Below are 22,292 nucleotides of genomic sequence, written 5' to 3' on the forward strand. Positions count from 1 at the left end.
AGAAACCTGGTTGGGATAGAAGAGTATGATTGAAGGGCCTGTTTCTGTGTCGTATGACTGGATATCTTCAAGTAACTTTTATAATTGTGAAATGCTGCCATGAAAATAAGGAGTTTTCTTTCACTCCACTGACTGTCCATCCAATTTTGGCTCACTGAAAAATATACTTACATGAATAAAGTATGCTCATGCAATTCAGAGACATTTTATAAACAATAGATTCAAGACTGCCTCCATAAAGTTCACGTGTTGTGTACTATAAAATGACTAGGACGTGTTCTTGTTGGTCTTCAAACTCTGTCGTGAACTGTAAGCGCCTTGTGAAATCTAAGCATATACATAACCTGAGAAAGCACTGGAATCTTTTCCCTGACAAGAGAATAGGAGGTTTAAGTATGTACTGTAAACTAAGTTGCAAGTTCCCAAATGATATTATGACAATCCCACACTTGAAAGTGTTTAAAATCAACACTTTTTAGATTAACAGTTCCTCGATCAGTCTAATTTTCTTGTGTATTGGCAAAAAACCTCACAATCTTACACAACAATTCCAATTCTTCCATGTAACAAATGAACTACCATCAGTTCTTTGAGTCTCAAAATCCAATGCAAGTCTTATCTGTAATGTATTGAAATGTATTTTGAACAGTTTTGATAATCATATCAAGGAATCACAGAATTATGACAAAGTAGAAGGAAAAAAAATCAGTATAATCTGTCTATACTGTATCTTTTATTCATTTCAGTTCCATTTCCTAGTGTCAATAGTCTGCCTTTTCCCATATACATGCACATTTTATTTTTAAAAATTCCAATGCCCCCTTGAATTCCGCAATTGGAACTGCCTCCACCACATTTTCCTGGAGTTCATTCCATAGCCTAACAACTCACTTTTTGAGAATTTGCATAAAATGTGTTCGGGTTGTCCATTTAACTTAGATTTTCCCGACAAACATTGCTATTTTTCTGAAAAACCTCAATAACCTCTTAAGCATCAAACATAGTCCACAGTTCGCCATTTCATTCTCCACTGTAACTGATTGTGTGTGAGCTGGCAAGGGGTTAGTAAAGATCTCCACTCATTTTTCAGCTTCTGATTGGTCAGTCAGGAGCTTTCACGTTCAACCAATCACCATACATACTATTTCTTGAAATTTTGGCAACTTTTTTTAGTTGCGTTTCACGTTTATAGCTGCGTAATTTAAAATAAGATTTTTAAAATTTCATTTGTAATTCAGTCCCCTTTCTGGAAATATTACTTGCGAGATGCCTTATGGTGAAGAACCAGAGCAGGGTTACCTTCTCCTTCGACTAAGCACGTTTCTTTAGACCCTACTTATTACACTATCTATTCATTTTCTGGTGCTTCACCATTCAAAAGTGCTTAACCGAATTTAACCAGACTTAACAACATTTACTATTTATTACTTACTCATCCACAGTGGCAATATTTTATGAATTAATAACAGGATCACTGGAAGTAAAGAAATGGTCGACAAGTCCGAATACATTAAAATATTGTGGATGCTGAAGATCTGAATTAAAAACAAAACGTGCTGGAGAAGATCAATAGGTCTCGCAAAATCTTCAGGCAGAGAAACAGTAGGTCTCACAAAATCTTCAGACAGAGAAACAGAGTCAACATTTTAATTTTTTATGGAATGTTCGTTGGAAAGCCATGTTGGATTCAAAACATGAACTCTGTTTCTCTCCCCTCAGATGCAACTAGGTCTGCTGAGTTTCTCTCGCACATTTTATTGAAGTACAATATTGAAGTACAAGTCTGATGCAAGATGGATTGTGGCTGGCTTAGTATTCTCTCCAGGGTTGGTTATCAGATGGTAATAGACTGAGTATGGGGTATTGTGGTGCTGGAAAAGCACAGCAGGCCATGCAGGTTCCGAGGAGCAGGAGAATTGACGTTTCAGGCAGAAGCCCTTCATCCTGCCCGAAACATCAATTCTCCTGCTCCTCAGATGCTTCATGACCTGCTGTGCTTTTCCAACACCACACACTCTCAACTTTGATCTACAGCCCTCATTTTCTCCTGAATATGGGGTATTGATTATTGGGTGGGTAAACAGGCCTCGCCGAGTTTGTATTCTAAATAGGGTGTAAAGGCAAGGCAAACTCCATCAATTCATAGTATTACTCACCATGTATTCAAAAGTGGGATTTAGTGTTCACTGCATTCTGTCATATACAATCAAAAACTATCAAGAAGATTTTGCTCGAATTTCTGAGAACCCTCAGCAAGTTCAAATCTTCTTTGTTTGGATCTGTTTTCAAATCCAACCATTGCATAACTACTTCACAACCTCTGGTTAGGACTGTAGTCCTGCGTAATTGTATGGGAACAATTAACCTGAAAGGTGTTACTGCACAGTTAACTTCTACTTGATTAAAGGGCGTGGGTAGAGGATGAGGCACGGATTGGATGGATAGTCAGGGTATTTTCCCAAGGGAAGAACTGTCAATTACTAGGGAACACAGGTTTAAGCTAAAACAGGTTTAAAGGAGATTTAAGAAGCATGTTTTTAAACAGTGGGTGGTCAGTGTCTGGAATGAGCTATCAGAGAATTTGGTGGAGGCAATTACAATAAGAACATTTAAGATGCAGATTGGTGAATAGGTAGGGAACAGATAGATACAGACTATGTAGATGAAACAAAGGTTTTTAGTTTCAAAAGGCATTTTGTGTTGTTGTAGTCTTGGTGGGCCAAATGACTTGTCCTCCGCTGTGCTGTTCTTTGTACTTTGTCATGTCTGTATTTTCATGCTAATAGATAAGCAACTATATACTTAAAAAGAATCCTAAAACGATGTCGACCACATGGCAACTGGTAAACATGACTTCAGAACTTACTGAAGATACATTTAATCACAGTAGTGACAGAGAGTCACACAGCATTGAAACAGACCTTTCTAGCCAATCATTCCACGCCTACTATAATCTCAAAATGAACTAGTCTCATCTGCCTCTGCTTGGCCCATAGCCCTCCAAAAAATGTTTGTTCATGCCACCTTCGAAACGTCTTGCAAAGGTTGCCACTGTAATCTCATCCATCACTTCCTCTGGAAGGTCATTTCATAGACAAGCCACTTTGAACGATAAAAAAGGCACTCCTCGTATCTTTTAAAGTTTTTTGTCCTCTCATCTTAAAAATATGCCCCATGGTCTTTAAATCTCCCACTCTAGGGAAAAGGCACCTGCTATTCACGTTATGCATATCTCTCATGATTTGACAAGCCTCTATGCTCCAGTGAAAAACTCCCAGCCTATTGAGCGTCTCTTTATAACTTAAACCCTGGATTCTCAGCAACATCATACTAAACCTCTTCTGAACCCTCTCCAGCTTAATAATATATTTTCTAAAACAGGGCGATCATAAGTTATCAATTGAAAATAAAAGCATGGTCAGAGATGAAGAATACTTTGGCGACTAACTCACCCCCTGACTCCCTGAAGCCTCTCTACCACCTACAAGACACAAGTCAGCAGTGTGATAGAATAATCCCCACTTGCTTGAATGGGTGCAACCCTAAAAACACGCAGAAATCTTGAGAGCATCCAGGGCAAAACAGCCCACTTGATTGGCACCACATCCATAAGGATCCATTCCTTCCACCAGTGCTCAGTGTCAGCAGTGATAAGAGGTGTTGAAGAAATTCACTAACTCTCCTTCGACAGCGCCTTCCAAATCCATGACCTCTCCCATGCAGAAGAGTAAGGGTGGCAGATACACGGGAGCACCAGCACCTAAAATTTCTCTCCAAGTCACTCACCATCCTGACTTAGAAATATATTGCCTATCGTTGGGTCAAAATCCTGGAATTCCTTCCTAATAGTCAAAGTACAGCATATGGACTGCAGCGGTTTAATAGAACATAGAACATAGAACATAGAAAAATACAGCGCAGTACAGGCCCTTTGGCCCTCGATGTTGCGCCGATCCAAGCCCACCTAACCTACACTGGCCCACTATCCTGCATATGCCTATCCAACACCTGTTTAAATACCCATAAAGAGGGAGAGTTCACCACTGCTACTGGCAGGGCATTCCATGAACTCACGACTCGCTGAGTAAAGAATCTACCCCTAACATCTGTCCTATACCGACCACCCCTTAATTTAAAGCTATGCCCCCTCGTAATAGCTGACTCCATATGTGGAAAAAGGTTCTCATGGTCAACCCTATCTAAACCCCGAATCATCTTGTACACCTCTATCAAGTCACCCCTAAACCTTCCTTTCACCAATGAAAACAACCCCAAGTGCCTCAGCCTTTCCTCATAGGATCTTCCTACCATACCAGGCAACATCCTGGTAAACCTCCTCTGCACCCGTTCCAGTGCCTCCACATCCTTCCAATAGTATGGCGACCAAAACTGCACACAATACTTCAGACGTGGCCGCACCAGAGTCGTATACAACTGCAACATGACCTCAGGATTCCGGAACTCAATTCCTCTACCAAGAAAAGCCAGTATGCCATATGCCTTCTTCACAGCACTATTTACCTGGGTGGCAACTTTCAGAGATCTGCGGACATGGACACCAAGATCCCTCTGCTCATCCACACTACTAAGTATCCGACCATTAGCCCAGTACCCCATCTTCTTGTTACTCTTACCAAAGTGAATCACTTCACACTTACCTACATTGAACTCCATTTGCCACCTTTCTGCCCAGCTCTGCAGCTTATCTATATCCCGCTGTAACCTGCCACGTCCTTCCTCACTGTCAACAACTTCACCGACTTTCGTATCATCCGCAAACTTGCTCACCCAACCTTCTAGACCCTCCTCCAGGTCATTTATAAAAATGACAAACAGCAATGGTCCCAAAAGAGATCCCTGTGGATCACCGCTAGTAACTGCACTCCAGGATGAACCTTTACCATCAACTATTACCCTCTGTCTTCTTCCAGCCAGCCAATTGCTCATCCAAACCTCCAACTCACCCTCAATGCCATACCTCCGTATTTTTTGCAGTAGCCTATCATGGGGAACCTTATCAAACGCCTTACTAAAATCCATATACGCCATATCTACTGCTTTGCCCTCATCCACCTCCTTAGTCACTTTCTCAAAGAATTCAATAAGGTTTGTGAGGCACGACCTGCCCTTCTGAAAACCATGCTGACTATCCTTGATCACATTATTCCTATCCAGATGTTCATAAATCCTATCCCTTACAATTCTCTCTAAGACTTTGCCCACAAAAGAAGTGAGACTCACCAGCCTATAGTTACTAGGGTTATCCCTACTCCCCTTCTTGAATAAGGGAACCACATTTGCTATCCTCCAGTCTTCTGGTACTGTTCCTGTAGACAACGAGGACATAAAAATCAAGGCCAATAGCTCTGCAATCTCCTCGCTTGCTTCCCAGAGAATCCTAGGATAAATGCTATCAGGCCCAGGGGACATATCTATTTTCACCCTTTCTAGAATTTCCAACACCTCTTCCCGACATACCTCAAAGCCATCCATTCTAATTAATTGTGACTCAGTATTCACATCGGCAACAATGTCCTGTTCCTGAGTGAATACTGACGAAAAGTATTCATTCAGTGTCTCCCCAATCTCTTCAGCCTCCACTACTTCCCACTACTATCCTTGACTGGACCTATTCCTACCCTAGTCATTCGTTCATTCTTGACATACCGATAGAAAGCCTTTGGGTTTTCCCTAATCCTACCAACTAAGGACTTTTCATGTCCCCTCCTTGCTGCTCTTAGCTCTCTCTTCAGATCCTTCCTGGCTACCTTATAACTCTCAATCGCCCCAATTGAACCTTCACGCCTCATCTTTACATAGGCCGCCCTCTTCCCTTTAACAAGGGATTCCAATTCCTCATTAAACCACGGCTTCCTCACACGACCCTTTCCTCCCTGTCTGACAGGTACATACTTATCAAGGACACTCAATAGTTGCTCCTTGAACAAGCTACACATATCAATTGCACCCTTCCCTTGAAGCCTACTTTTTCAAGCCACGCATCCTAAGTCGTGCCTCACCACTTCATAATTTCCCTGCCCCCAGCTATAACTCTTGCCCTGCAGTGCACACTTATCCCTCTCCATCACTAGAGTAAAAGTCACCGAATTGTAGTCACTGTCCCCAAAGTGCTCACCTACCTCCAATTCTAACACCTGGCCTGGTTTGTTACCCAGAACCATATCCAGTATGGCCTCACCTCTTGTTGGCCTGTCTATCTATTGTGTCAGGAAACCCTCCTGCACACATTGGACAAACACCGACCCATCTAACAAACTCGAGCTATAGCGTTCCCAGTCAATATCTAGAAAGTTAAAGTCCACCATAACAACCACCATATGACTTTCACTCTTCTCCTGAATCATCCTCGCAATCCTTTCTTCTATGTCTCTAGGACTATTAGGAGGCCTGTAGAAAACTCCTAACAGGGTAACCTCACCTTTCCTATGTCTAACCTCAGCCCAAACTACCTCAGATGGCGAGTCTTCATTCATCGTCCTTTCCACCGCTGTAATACTATCTTTGACAAGCAATGCCATACCTCCCACTCTTTTAGCCCCATCTCTGACCCTACTAAAACATTTAAACCCTGGAACCTGCAACAGCCAATCCTGTCCCTGGTCTACCCATGTCCTCCGTAATAGCCATCGAAATCCCAGGTACCAACCCACGCTGCAAGTTCACCTACCTTATTTCGTATACTTCTTGCATTGAAGTATACACACTTCAAGCCACTTTCCTGTTTACAGGCATCTCCTTTGAGATTGATGTCATGTTCCTCACCTCCCTCCCTCCAGGTCCTGCACCCTAAAGCTACAGTCTAGGTTCCCATGCCCCTGCAGAGTTAGTTTAACCCCCCCCCCCCAAAGAGCACTAGCAAACCTCCCCCCAAGGATACTGGTGCCCCTCAGGTTCAGGTGTAGACCATCCTGTTTATAGAGGTCCCACCTTCCCAAGAAAGAACCCCAGTTATCGAGATACCAGAATCCCTCTGTCCTGCACCATGCCTGTAGCCACACATTAACTGTTCTCTCTCCCTATTCCTCGACTCTCTATCACGTGGCATGGCTAACAAACCAGAGACAACAACTCTGTTTGTTCTAACTCTGAACTTCCAAGCTAGCTCCCTGAAAGCCTGCCTAACATCCTCAGCCCACTTCCTACCTATGTCGTTGGTGCCAATGTGGACCACGACTTCGGGCTGCTCCCCTTCCCCCTTAAGGACCCGGAAAACACGATCAGAGACGTCACATACCCTTGCACCTGGGAGGCAACATACCAAACGTGAGTCTCTCTCGCCCCCACAAAACTGCCTATCTGTGCCCCAAACTATCGAGTCCCCAATAACTATTGCTCTGCTCTTCTCCACCCTTCCCTTCTGAGCAACGGGGACAGGCTCCGTGCCAGAGACCTGAATCCCATTGCTTACCCCTGGTAAGTTGTTCCCCGCACAAGTATCCAAAATGGTATACTTGTTCTTGAGGGGAACGGCCGCAGGAGGTCCCTGCACTGGATGCTTCCTCCCAGCCCCCCTCACTGTCACCCATCTGTCTGCAATCTTTGGAGTTACTACTTCCCTAAAGCTCCAATCTATGACCCCGTCTGCCTCCCGAATGATCCTAAGTTCATCCAAATCCAGCTCCAGTTCCCGAACACGGTCTTGGAGGAGCTGGAGATGGGTGCTCTTCCTGCAAGTGTAATCAGCAGGGACGACCTTCTCAAGGGCAACTGGGGACAAGCAATAAATGGTAGTCATTTAGCGGCCCCCATGAGTGAATTAGAAAAATAAACAAATCTCTGGAGGTATTACTATTGAATCAGGAAATGTGAGAAGACGTTGGCTTGACGCAGGAAATTAAGTATGTATCTATATACACTAAATAAACACTTACATTGTTTACAAATTTTGTATGTTCTGAATGTTTTGTACATCCAAAGATCAACCTCTGATTGTTTACCAATAGACTCCAAATTGGAATCGTAAAAGTTAAAGTCACCATAGTCTTTCTGATCATTAGGATTGTTCGCATACGTGGGAGGGATGTGTGGTGGTGGTTTAACATAAGAACCATCACCTCAGGTGAGAGAGAGGTCAAGAATGAGAATCACTCATGGGAACCTCAACCAATGCAGAAATTGAACACCTGTTGGTGCTAATTTGCATTACACACCTGCCAACTGAGCTAACTGACAAGCAGTTGAAAAGTATGGTGGCGACAACAGATAGTCAGAACCCACTAATTCAGAATAGGTATCGCATCTCCTGACTTCCTAGACACGTGCAGAATCGTGAAGGCACAAATTAGGAGTGTGATGGAATGAGCAATATTTTCTTAGAGGTATGCACATCCACCAACACTCAAGATATTTAATGGCATCAAAGACAAAGAAGCCCGTTTTACTGGCAAAACACATAATATCTTCAAGATCTACTCCTTCTACCATCAATGCACAGTGGCAGCAGTGTGTACCACGTACAAGATGCACGGCAGCAACTTACCAAATCTACTTGATACTCTTTGCAAATGCACGTCAAGTAGCACTGAGAAGAACAACAATAGCAGATGCAAGAAAAAACAGCTTGGCCTGGCACAAACTGTCCTGGCCTGGAAGTAAAACATGGGCCAAAAATGAAGTGGAATCAATTTGGATGATTTCCTTCTTCAATGCGGGTGAATACACCAATGCAACCTGGAAGATATCAGTTGAGGAAGGCATCTGGAAATCACTTTCTTCAGGACAACTGGAGCTATACATTAATGTTCGCCAAACATTGATGCTCAAGTTGCTTGAAAAAAACAAAAACAAATCAAAGTTGCCAGCATCCTAATCCCATTCTCGAAGTGGCTCACCTCAATGTTCAAAGGTTTGTTAATCTTCTCAGTATGCAGCAACTCTGGATCCCGTTTCCCAATGTGATCATTCTGGGCAACCTTTTTGTCCATGGATGACCTGTATTTGTTGGATGTTATGTAGTCTCGCCGCGTTGACTGCAACGTTGAACAGGACTCATAGCGGAAACTCTGAGAAAGTGGGTCACCACCGAATACCTCAACGTAATTTGGGGATATCTGGAGGTCTCTACTAGCCTTTTGAATTCCATTCAGAGAATGTCTGGTTTGAATGCAACAACAAACGCCCAGAGAACAGTGCTGACCACCAAGTGAATTCCTGCTTTTATGAACCTTCACAGCAAGGATAATTAAAATGACGAGAAAAATGCTAGAAGTCGTTCCTAATGCGATGACTAAGGAAAGGCTCAGATCAGGACTGAACCCGGGATTTTCAGATGAACCAGCGACACTGGGGAATGTCTCAGCTTCTCCACCAATCACAGATAAGATAATGGTGACTGAGGCAGAAAGAGATGGTGATCCATTATCTTTTACCAGAACCACCAACCTTTGCTTTGAGGCATCTCGAGAAACGATACGACGGATTGTCCAAATCTCCCCAGAGTCTGGTGAAATAGTAAAAAGATTATGCTGGGTAGCTTGAAAAATCGAATAAGAAAGGCGAGCGTTCTGACCGGCGTCAGCGTCAGTGGCGGATACCTTGGCCACTAAAGACCCTGGTTCTGCAAATCTCGATATTGTCTCTACTGCTGTCGACCCAAATTCGACTAATGGCTGCACAATGACTGGAGCATTGTCATTCTGATCGAGGATAATAATATCCACTGAAACGTTGTTTGCGAGTGATGGCGTCCCAGAGTCCATGGCCTGAGCTTGAATCTGAAAGTTTTTCAATTCCTCGTAGTCAAAACATCTCTGAGCAAATATAACGCCAGTGTCCGAGTTAATGGAGATGTACTTGAACACGGAGACGTTCTGAATTTGAGTTTCCAGAATTGAATATTTCAGTCGAGCGTTCACTCCGATATCAGCGTCAAACGCTGTAATTGAAAATATGGAAACGCCTATATCATTATTCTCCATTACGTTTGTTGTAAATAACGATTGCCTGAAATGGGGCGCATTGTCATTTATATCGGAAACCTCTACCCGAATAGTTTTCTGGGATGTAAGCGGAGGATGTCCAGAATCTGTGCATGTTATCGTAACGTCATACTTGGCGGTATTTTCACGATCCAGTGGACGATGAACAAGTATTCCATAAAAATTCTTTAAAGAGGAATCCAGTTTAAATGGTAGTCTATTTGTAATCTGACATTCTACCTTCCCGTTGGTGCCTGAATCTTTATCTGCTGCAGTGAACAGAGCGACTACAGTCTCGACTGGTGCATCTTCTGAGATTATACTTGATAAAGAAGTCAAAGTCACTTCAGGTGGATTGTCATTCACATCAATAATATTTACTAAAACCTCACAGTGCCCCGACATAGCGTCAGGACCTCCGTCTGTAGCTTGTATGTTAATTTCAAAGGCGTCGTTTTCTTCATAGTCCAACTTGCCTTTCACCCTGATTTCACCAGTTCTGGAATTCAGGGCAAACATTTCCCGAACTCGAGCTGAAGTGTCGCGACCAAAAGAATAGTTTATCTCTCCATTGACACCACTGTCCAAGTCAGTGGCATTTAATATGATTACATGCGTTCCTTTGGCTGCATTCTCCAATAGACTGACTCTGTAAACTGACTGCGGGAAGACAGGAGCATTGTCGTTTGCATCATTTACAACAATTGTGACCTGAGCCGTGCCCGATCTGACAGGGACTCCACCATCCTTGGCTATCAGCGTCAACCTGTAGCTGGATTCCGTTTCTCTGTCCAAAGGTCTCTGCAGAACCAGCACTGGAGACTTCACTTTACCACCGCGCATTTGCACATCGAGAATAAAATAATCATTCGGAAGCAGTTCGTAGGTTTGTACGGAATTAGTTCCAACGTCCAGATCGTGCGCAGACTCGAGTGGAAAGCGCGTTCCTGGAATAGAACGCTCTGAGATTTCTAGGCTGAATTGCGTATTTAGAAAAGTAGGAGCATTGTCATTTACATCGAGAATCTCCACTGTAACCTGGTACAGCTTTAAAGGGTTTTCAAGGAAAATGTCCAAATTTAGGGTGCAACTGAGGCTCTGTCCGCAAATCTCTTCTCTGTCAATTGTTTTCGTCACAATTAAAATGCCAGTGTCCAAATTTATATCCACATATTGTTTCTTGAGCCCGACTACTATCCGCAAATTGCGGGCCGAGAGTTGCTTTATATCCAAGCTGAGATCCTCAGCGATATTCCCAACAAAGGCGCCGAGTTGCAGTTCTTCAGGAATCAAATAACGAATCTGTCCAAACACTAGATTCCAAGAAGAGAACATGCAGTACAAGAATTGGCATTTTAGAAGCCAATATATTTTATATCTCATTTCTAGAGCCAAACATTCCCCTTATTTCAGTATGTACCCACGGCATTAATTATTCTCTTTAGAGTTATATATATTTTTTACATCGAAAGCTACTACGACGTCGTAAATACCTGAACGTTTCGTGAATCGCTAGGAGCCTATGATTTAAGTCTTCTATTTTCTTGAATATATTCAGTCGATTCGTGAGCAAGTGCGACGTAGCTGCTTGCTATCCAATTTTACACTGCGTCTGATCGGACGTGATGGTGTCTGGGTAGTGAAGGGGCTGTCCGGATCCCCAATCGCATCTCAGGTTCTGATTGGTGAATAGCAGCATGTTTAAATTCGACCAATCAAATTATCGTTGATTTCTTAAAGCTGGGCATTCTGAGGTGAGTGCAAATGCGTACATTTATTGTTGCACAATAAAAAATATTTTAAGAAGGACGTCACTATATTATTTTTCCCTATTCGCACAATTACATTTCGGACCATATCATAACATATTACACAGGACAGGTGAAATAGGATGAAAAGAACATGTATGATCTGTCTCATTTGTGTATATTATTTACTTATTAATTCAGCTACGATTGTTCTGTTATTGAATTCATTTCCGAATTTAGATATTTCTCACCACAGAAACACAAAACACAGAACACATCACTCTCCTCGGTAATGAGACAATACAATCCCTTCAGTGAGGAAGCAGGCCATTTGGCCCAAAAGGCCACACCAACACTCTGAAGAGTAACCAACCCAAAACCTATTGCCCTACACTAATACTCTATGTTTAATCCTGACTACTGCACCTAACCCACACATCCCTAAACACTGTGGGCAATTTAAATGGCTAATTAACCTAACCTGCATGTCTTTGGAATGTGGGCAGAAGCTGGATCACCTGGAGGAACCCCCCCCCCCCCCCCCCCCCAGAAATGCAGCGCATGCACAAATTTCACACAGAAAGCCGCCTGATGCTGAAATCAAATCCGGTACCCTGGCACTGTGAGGCAATACTGCTAACCACTGAGCCACCGTGTCATGATTACATTTTGATTTCCATTTTTTTAGACTCCATTTAAGTACCCCAGTTTCAGTTGTATTACTTTCCATTGTCTGCGTTATATATTAATCTGTGAAAGATTCCAATCTTGAGCCACGAATGATTATGGAGAATACTATGCAGAACTACACGTTCCTTCTCTAGGTCTTGCACATTGGTCCAAGTTAAATAGTGTGTTATTTTTAATTTCATCTGTCTCTTTCAAAATATTAAAGGCACACATATGTGAAACATTGCTTTCTAAGCTGAATGATCCATGTCGTTCCATCAACTGTTCGAAAATATACAGTCACAGAGACGTCCAAAGGCTGGGACAGCATTCTAATCTGAAGGCACAAAATGCATTTTTGACCAGTACAATCATTTCAGAGCTGCTCAAGCAATGAATTTGAAATATGCCATCGTATTAATTTGCTAGGATTCGAAATGATTCACTTTGAAATGCACGTTTTCAGTTGGCTCAATTCATACGTATATGGTGTTGAATAATCAACCGGATAAAAGCCCACAAATGAGTTTATTAGGGAAAAATAAATTACATATGATACGTATTAATAAATTGCCATGGATTGAAAATTGGTTGATAGAGAGTAAAGGAGACAACAAATAAAAAGATTTTCTTTTTCTCAGTGGCAGGGACGAATATTAGGGTACTGTAAGGATTGGTGTTTAGGCCCCATGTATTTGTGGCATGTATACATCAGCAGGATGAGGAAACGAATTGTAATGTAACATTTCCAAGATTGTTGTTGGCACAAAACTGAGCGGGATCGTGATTCATGAGAAGGATGCAAGAAGATATCTAGATGTGAATATACAAAATAATCTGGTGTTATTGTATGCCAATGAAGGTAGTCAGGCAGGGGGTATTTTGTCTTTAAGTTTATTATGGTATGCATTCAGAAGTAGGGATACCTTACGACTGCAGGGCATGGTAAAATTGCACCTTGAGTATTGCATGCAGTTTTAATGTCTCTCCATAAGAAAAGGTTTCTTTTCACAGAGGGATTTTGGAAGAGGTTTCACTCGGTTAATAATGTGGATGGCAGGATCGCGCTATGAGATATTTCGACTGGCTGTGTAATCAGAAGGGCTCATAAAGATGAGCAGAGATTTGACTTGAAACATTCATAATTCTAACAGGCTGGACAGACTGTGTAAAATGAAGCTGTTTTCCCGAGTTGGGATGTCCAGAACTAGAGGTCATAGTCTCAGAATACGAGGTAGACCATTTAAGACTGAGATGCAAAAACACTGACTGAATAGAGAAGAATTTCCACAGTGTGGAAACAGGCCACCTGGACCACAAGTCCACACCAACCCTCTGAGCAGCATTCTACCCTGATCCATCCCGCTACTCCAGCCCGGTAACACCACATTTCCCATGGCTGTTGTATCTGACCTGTACATGACTGATTACACTGGGTACTTTAGCATGGCCAGTCCACCTCATTTGCACATCTTTAAACAGTGGGTGCAAATCGGAACACCCAGCAGACATTTACACAGATATGGGGAAAATATGCAAACTCCATGCAGACATTTGCCTGAAGCTGGAACTCCATCCGGGTCCCTGGTGCTGTAAGGCAGCAGTGCTCATCACTGAGCCACTCTGCCAACCCTCTTCATTGAAATGGTCGAGAGGCAATTGAATTCTCTACCATAAAAGACTGGGGAGGCCTTTCATTGCGCATATTTCAGAAAGTGATTTTAAACACACCAAGGGCATTGTGGAGAAAGGAGGAATAAGTCTTCTGATGGAGGATTTGACATGAACATATCAGATGAGAGAGCAGATTTGAAGGCCCAAATAGTCTAGTTCTGAACTTAGTTTGTGTCTTATTTTTGCTTTTCTGCGTTCGGTGCTTGATTTATGATCATTCCCGGTTTACCTCTTGTAATTTATGATACATGGGTACACATATTTAATTTCCAAATTAGATATTTTCAGTCTGAACTGTTACACGAATAGGAAAGATTTATAGGGACGTTGGACAAATGCAATTCAGGTGAGGAAACCTGGTCGGGATAGAAGTGTTCGACCGAATGGCACGTTGCTATGTTGTATGACTATATATCTTCAAACAAATTTTCTCATTGTAAAATACCGTCATGGAAATAAGGATCTTCCTTTCAGCTAACTGACTGTCCATCCAATTCTGGCTCACAGAAAAATATACTTACACGAATAAAGTGTGCTCATGTAATTCAGAAAAGATTTTTAAAAACAAGGGATTCAAGACTGGCTCCATAAAGTCCACCTGTTGTGTGCTAGGAAATCAGTAGGACATGTTCTCTTTGCTCTTCAAACTCTGTCGTGAAATGTAAGCGCCTTGTGAAGTCTGAACATGTAAATGACCTGTGCAAGCACATGAATTCCTTCCCTGACAAGAGACTAGGAGGTTCAGGTATCTACTGCAAACTGAGTTGCCACTTCCTGGCTGAAATAATGTCAATCCCACAGTTGTAATGATTTAAAATCAGCATTTTTTTTAGATTAACCATTCCTAAATCGATCAAATAGTTTTGTGTATTGGCAAAATACAATTCCAGTTTGCATATACTACAGATGAACTACCATCAGTTCTTTGAGTCTCAAAATCCAAACCAGGTCTCATCTGTAATGTATTGAAATGTCGACTGAATAGTTTCAGTAATGATATCAAAGAGTCACAAAATGTGACAATACAGAAGGAGAAAATCCAGTCTATTGCGCCAGCACTGTCTCTTTTATCGACTCCAATTAAATTAACTAGTGTCAATATCCTGTCTTTTCCCCAAACACCTGCACACCATACTATTTTTAAAAATCCAATGCTCCTTGAATGTCTCACTTTGAACTGCCTCCATCACATTTTCATGGAATGCATTCCGTATCCCAACAATTTGCTGTGTGAGAATTTGCATTAAATACATTCAGGTTTTCAACTTCACTGAGATTTTCCCGACAAAGTTAAAAATCACACAACACCAGGTTATAGTCCAACTGGTTCATTTAGAATCACCAACTTTCAAATGCTGTTCCTTCTTCAGATGGTTGTGAAACAGGATCATAAGATGTACAATTCATAGCAAAAGTTTACAGTGTCGTGCAAGTAAAATGATATATTTAACAAGCCTCAATTGTTGTTAAGTCTTTCATTTTTTACAATAGGTTGCAGGTTTTGGATCATTAATATGTAAATCCCAGAACATCTTTTGAGCCACTTTCTCAAGATATTTTAAGGTTTTATATCTATATATAGTGATAGCTCACCACAGCAATACATTAAAAGTGTGAAGTCAGAGTCTGTCTGTATCACAATCTTGAGTCAGACTGGTTATATTTCCAAAATGAAATTTACAAAATTTTGTAAGGGCTGAGTGTGTGCATTGTCTTCAGGTTGTATAGATTTTGTAAATTCCACTTGGAAATAGAACCAGCCTGACTCAAGATTAGGATATAGGCAGACTCTGACCTTGTCTGAGCTAAGGTGTCACCTTATGTTCAGAAAACCTTAAGTTATCTTGAGAATGTTACTTATAAGATGTTCTGGGATTTGTTTATTAATGAACCGAAACCTGTAACCCAGTGTAAAAGATCAAAGACTTAACAAAAATCGAGATTTGTTAATTATATCATTTTACTTGGATGGCACTGTAAACCTTTGCTGTAAATTGTGTGTCTTATGGTTCTGCTTCACAACCACCTGAAGAAGGAGCAGCGCTTCAGAAGCGAGTGCTTCCAAATAAACATAACCTGGTATTGTGTGATTTTTAACTGTGTCCACCCCAGTCCAACACAGACTAGTCCAAATCATTTTCCTGAAAAAACATTCCTATTTTTCTGAAAAACGTCAACAACCTCAGAAACCTCACAAATAGGCCACACTTCACAATTTATTCACCACTGTATCGAATTGTGTGCGAGCAGGGAAGGAGATAGTCAAGATCTCCACTCACATTTCAGCTTTTGATTGGTCAGCAGGGAGCTCTCACGTTCAACCAATCACTGAACAGACCACTTCTTAAAGACTTGGCAATGTTTTTAGTTGCATTTAGCATTTATCATTGCGAAATTAAAAATGAGATATTTTTATTTCATTTATGATTTTAGTTTCCTTTTCAGAAATGTAACTTGCGAGTTGCCTAATAGTGAATAACCAGATCAGGATTACCGTTTTTGTTCCACTGAGCACATTTCTATAGACCAACATATCACACTATACAATTATTTTCTGATGCTCCAGCATTTGAACATGATTCACTGAATTTAACCAACAACTTATCAACAATTACTGTTTTTTATTTACTCATCCACAGCAGCAACATTGTTTGACTCAATAACAGGATCACTTGAAGTAAAGAAATAGTAGAGAAGTATGATTATGGTAGAATATTGTGGATGGTAGAGATCTGAATTTTAGATTAGATCAGATTACTTACAGTGTGGAAACAGGCCCTTCGGCCCAACAAGTCCACACCGCCCTGCCGAAGCGTAACCCACCCATACCCCTACATCTACATCTACATCTACCCCTTACCTAACACTACGGGCAATTTAGCAATGGCCAATTCACCTGCCCTGCACATCTTTTGGACTGTGGGAGGAAACCGGAGCACCCAGAGGAAACCCACGCAGACACGGGGAGAACGTGCAAACTCCACACAGTCAGTCGCCTGAGGCGGGAATTGAACCCGGGTCTCTGGCGCTGTGAGGCAGCAGTGCTAACCACTGTGCCACCGTGCCGCCCATAAATTAAAACTAAACATGCTGGAGAACGGAATAGGTCTGGGAGAATCTTCAGAGAGAGAAACAGAGTTAACTTTTAACTTTTTTATGGAATGTTTAATGGAGTCATATGGATTAAAAGCATTAATTCTGTTTCTTTCTCCCCAGATGCAGTCAGATCTGCTGAGTTTCTATCACACATTTCGATTTTATTTAAGTGTAATTTCAGTGTCTAATACAAGATGGATTATGTCTGGCTTTGTATTTTGCATGAGGTTGGAATAAGAGTTGGGTTTAGAGGGCGAGTGGGCATTCTGTAATGGGTGGGTAAACAGGTCTCGTCAAGTTTGCATTCTAAGCAGTTTGTAAATACACGGCATATCCCCTCAATTCATATTATTACTCACCATATATGCAAGAGTGAGATTTACTGTTCAGTGCATTATGCAGGACATAATGAAAAACTATCAAGGTGATTCATTGATTTTGCGCAAGTTTCTTTCAGAGCCCTCAGCAAGTTCAAACCCTCTTTGTTTGCACCTACTTCAATCGATTACATAACTACTTTGCAACCTCTGGTGAGCACTGTACTTCTCTGGGTGCATCTAAACAGAGAGATTTCTGCTCAGCAGTTAATGCATACGTGATTAGTGAGTGTGGTAGTTGATGAGGTATCGATTGGATAGTTAGGGTGTTTTCTCAAAGGAAGAACTGTCAATTAGTAGGGAATACAGGTTTCAGGTAAAACAGGATAAGTATAATGGAGATGTGAGAAACAAGTTTTTAAACAGAGGATGGTACGTGTCCATAATGAGCTATCAGAGAATATGGTGGATGCGGGCAATAACACAAGATTTAAGAGACATCTTGACAGATCTGTGAATAGGGAGTGAACAGGTGGATATAGATGGTATAAAGGAAAAAAGAGTTTTAGTTTCAAAAAGCATCATGTTTTGGTGCCATCTTAGTGGACCAAATGGCTTGTTCCTATGCTGTTTTACCTTTGTCATCCACATTTTCAATGCTAATAGATAAGCAACTAAGTACTTAAGAAGAATCCGAAAACGATGTCGACCACAGAGTAACTGGCTAAAAAAAGACTTCAGAACTGACAGAGCTTTCCATAGAGACATTGCTCGCCGTCTATAATCACAAATTAAACTAGCCCCACTTGCCTCTACTTGACCTGTACCCCTCCCAACATTTCTTATTCATGTACTCATCTAAATATCCTTTAAGTACTTGCATCCATCACTTCCTCTGGAAGTTCATTTCACACAGAAACCACTTTCTGTGTTAAAACGTCAGTCCTCATATCTTTGTAAAATATTTCCCCTCTCATCATAAAAATATACCCCGTGGTCTTCAAATCTCCCATGCTAGGACAAAGACACTTGCCATTTACCTTATCTATACCCATCAAGGTTTGATAACCCTTCATAAAGTCACTCCTCAACCTCTGATGTTCCATAGAACAAATTCCCAGGCCATCCATCCTTTTCTTCCAATTTAAACCCTTCAGTCGTGGCATCGTCCTAGTAAACCTCTCCTGAACTCTCTAGCTTAATAATATCCTTCTTGTACAAAGATGATTGTAAATTATAGATTGTAAACAAGAGCAGGGTCAGAGGCTAAGAATATTGTGAGGAATAACACACTTACTGACTCCCCAATGCCTGTCCACTATCTACAAGACGCAAGTTGCCATAGCCCTACTGATCATTTGCCTCTGATGAGGGAGGAATGAGTGGTGGTGTTTTAACCTGATAAACACCACACCTCAGTTGAGGGAGCAGTCAAAAAGGAGAATCCGTCATGGTAACCTCAACCAATGCAGGAATTAAACACCTCCTGGTGTTGCTTTGCATTTCAAACCTGCCGTCCAGCCAACTGAGCTAACTGAAAACCGAAATTTGCAAGGTTTGGTGGCTACAAGAAATAATTAGAAAACCGTAATTCACAACAGATACAATATCACCTGACTCACCAGGCACGACTGAATATGGAAATCACAAATTAGGACTGCGATAGAATGAACTCTATTTGCTTGGAGATATGCATATCCAACAACATTCAAGATATTTAACGACATCAAGGACAGAGCAGCCTTTTCACTGGCATAACACATAATATCTTCAATATCTACTCTTTTCACCATCAATGCATTGTGGCAGCAGAGTGTAACATGTACTAGATGCACCGCAGCAACTTACCAAAACTGCTGTGATATTCATTGCAAATGCAAGACAAGTAGCATCAAGAAGGATAAGAATAGTGGATGCAAGAAAAGCAACTTTACATGACACAGACTGATCCTGGCCTGGAATTAAAACATGGGCCAAAAATGTAGTGGAATCAATTTGGAGGATTTCCTTTTTAAATACTGAATGAATGCACCAATGCAACCTGGAAGATGTCAGTTGAGGAAGGCACTTGGAAACTACTTTTTTCAGGACAACTGGAGCTATACAATAATGTTCGCCAAACATTGATGCTCACGTGCTTGAAAAAAAAACAAATCAAAGCTGCCAGGACCTTATTCCCATTTTCGAAGTGGCTCACCTTATTATTCAAAGGATTGCTGATCTTCTCAGTATGCAGCAACTGTGGATCCTGTTTCCCAATACAATCATTCTGGGCATACTTTTTGTCCGTGGATGACCTGTAAGTGTTGGGCGTTATGTAGTCTGGCCGCGTGGACTGCAACGTTGAGCACGACTCATAGCGGAAACTCTGAGAAAGTGGGTCACCACCAAATACCTCAACGTAATTTGGGGGAATCTGTATGTTTCTACTAGCCTTTTGAATTCCATTCAGAGAATGTCTGGTTTGAAGGCAACAACAAACGCCCAGAGAACAGTGCTGACCACCCGGTGGATTCCTGCTTTTATGAATCTTCACAGCGAGGATAATTAAAATGACGAGAAAAATGCTAGAAGTCGTTCCAAATACGATGACCAAGGAAAGGCTCAGATCAGGAATGAAACTGGGATTTTCAGATGAACTACTGACGCTGGAGAATGTTTCAGCGTCTCCACCAATCACAGATAAGATAATGGTGACTGAGGCTGAAAGAGATGGTGATCCGTTGTCTTTTACCAGAATCACCAACCTTTGCTTTGGGGCATCTCGAGTAACGATACGACGGATTGTCCAAATCTCCCCGGAGTCTCGTGAAATGGTAAAAAGGTTATGCTGGGTAGCTTGAAAAATCGAATAAGAAAGGCGAGCGTTCTGACCGGCGTCAGCGTCAGTGGCGGATACCTTGGTCACTAAAGACCCTGGTTCCGCAAACCTGGAAATTGTCTCTCCTGCTGTCGACCCAAATTCGACTAATGGCTGCACAATGACTGGAGCATTGTCATTCTGATCGAGAATAATAACATCCACTGAAACATTATTTGCGAGTGATGGCGTCCCAGAGTCCATGACCTGAGCGTGAAACTGAAAGTTTTTCAATTCCTCGTAGTCAAAAGATCTCTGCGCGAATATGACACCAGTGTCCGAGTTAATAGAGATGTAATTGAATACAGAGTCGTTATGAATTTGAGTCTCCAGAATAGAATATTTCAGTCGAGCGTTCACTCCAATATCGGCATCAAAGGCTGTAATGGAAAATATAGACGCACCTACAGCATTATTTTCCAAAACGTTTGTTGTAAATAAAGATTGCCTGAAATGGGGCGCATTGTCATTTATATCGGAAACCTCTACCCGAATGGTTTTCTGGGATGAAAGAGGAGGATTCCCGAAATCTGTGCATGTTATCGTAACGTCATACTTGGCGGTGTTTTCACGATCCAGTGGACGATGAACAAGTATTCCATAATAATTCTTTAAAGAGGAATCCAGTTTAAATGGTAGTCTATTTGAAATCTGACATTCTACCTGCCCGTTGGTGCCTGAATCTTTATCTGCTGCAGTGAACAGAGCGACTACAGTCTCGACAGGCGCAGCTTCTGAGATTATACTCGATAAAGAAGTCAAAGTCACTTCAGGTGGATTGTCATTCACATCAATAATATTTACTAAAACCTCACAGTGCCCCGACATAGCGTCAGGACCTCCGTCTGTAGCTTGTATGTTAATTTCAAAGGCGTCGTTTTCTTCATAGTCCAACTTGCCTTTCACGCTGATTTCACCAGTTCTGGAATTCAGGGTAAACATTTCCCGAACTCGAGCTGAAGTGTACCGACCAAAGGAATAGTTTATCTCTCCATTGACACCACTGTCCAAGTCAGTGGCATTTAATAGGATTACGTGCGTTCCTTTGGCTGCATTCTCCAATAGACTGACTCTGTAAACTGACTGCGGGAAGACAGGAGCATTGTCGTTCGTATCGTTTACAACAATTGTGACCTGAGCCGTACCCGATCTGATAGGGACTCCACCATCCTTGGCTATCAGCGTCAACCTGTAGCTGGATTCCGTTTCTCTGTCCAAAGATCTTTGCAGAACCAGTACTGGAGACTTCACTTTACCACCGCGCATTTGCACATCGAGAATAAAATAATCGTTTGGAAGCAGCTCGTAGGTTTGTACGGAATTAGCTCCGACATCCAGATCATGCGCGGGCTCGAGTTGAAAGCGCCTCCCTGGAAGTGACCGCTCTGAGATTTCTAGGTGGAATGGTGTATTTGGAAAACTAGGAGCATTGTCATTTACATCGAGAATCTCCACTGTCACCTGGTACAGCTTTAAAGGGCTTTCAAGGAAAACGTCCAAGCTTAGCGCACAACTGAGGCTCGGTCCGCAAATCTCTTCTCTATCAATTGTTTTCGTCACAATTAAAATGCCAGTGTCCAAATTTATATCCACATATTGTTTCTTGGGCACAGCTACGATCCGCAAATTGCGAGCTGAGAGCTGCTTTATATCCAAGCTGAGATCCTCAGCGATATTCCCAACAAAGGCGCCGAGTTGCAGTTCTTCAGGAATCAAATAACGAATCTGTCCAAACACTAGATTCCAAGAAGAGAACATGCAGTACAAGAATTGGCATTTTAGAAGCCAATATATTTTATATCTCATTTCCAGGGTCAAACATTCCCTTTATTTCAGTCTGTACCCACAGCATTAATTATTCTCTTTTGAGTTGTATCAATGTTTTTTTACATTGAAAGCTACTACGACGTAGTAAATACCTGGGTGTTTCCTGAATCGCTGGGATTATATGATTTAGTTCTTCTTTGTTGAATATATTCAGTCGATTGGT

General features: G+C 41.7%; 1 protein-coding gene across 1 annotated transcript in view; it reads right to left on the reverse strand.

The window, feature by feature from the left end:
* LOC140492288 (protocadherin Fat 4-like) overlaps positions 1-22,292 on the reverse strand; it is a 38,715-nt gene that overhangs the window by 5,617 nt on the left and 10,806 nt on the right. The window contains exons 4-8 of the mRNA XM_072591241.1: positions 19,640-22,038; positions 18,953-19,006; positions 15,201-15,255; positions 8,853-11,251; positions 8,501-8,542 (exon numbers count right to left, since the gene is read on the reverse strand). Of these exons, the coding sequence (XP_072447342.1) occupies positions 8,501-8,542; positions 8,853-11,251; positions 15,201-15,255; positions 18,953-19,006; positions 19,640-22,038 (4,949 nt within the window). The remainder of the gene's footprint in view (positions 1-8,500; positions 8,543-8,852; positions 11,252-15,200; positions 15,256-18,952; positions 19,007-19,639; positions 22,039-22,292) is intronic.

This window comes from Chiloscyllium punctatum, chromosome 20, assembly GCF_047496795.1.
Source record: "Chiloscyllium punctatum isolate Juve2018m chromosome 20, sChiPun1.3, whole genome shotgun sequence".
Lineage (NCBI taxonomy): Eukaryota > Metazoa > Chordata > Chondrichthyes > Orectolobiformes > Hemiscylliidae > Chiloscyllium > Chiloscyllium punctatum.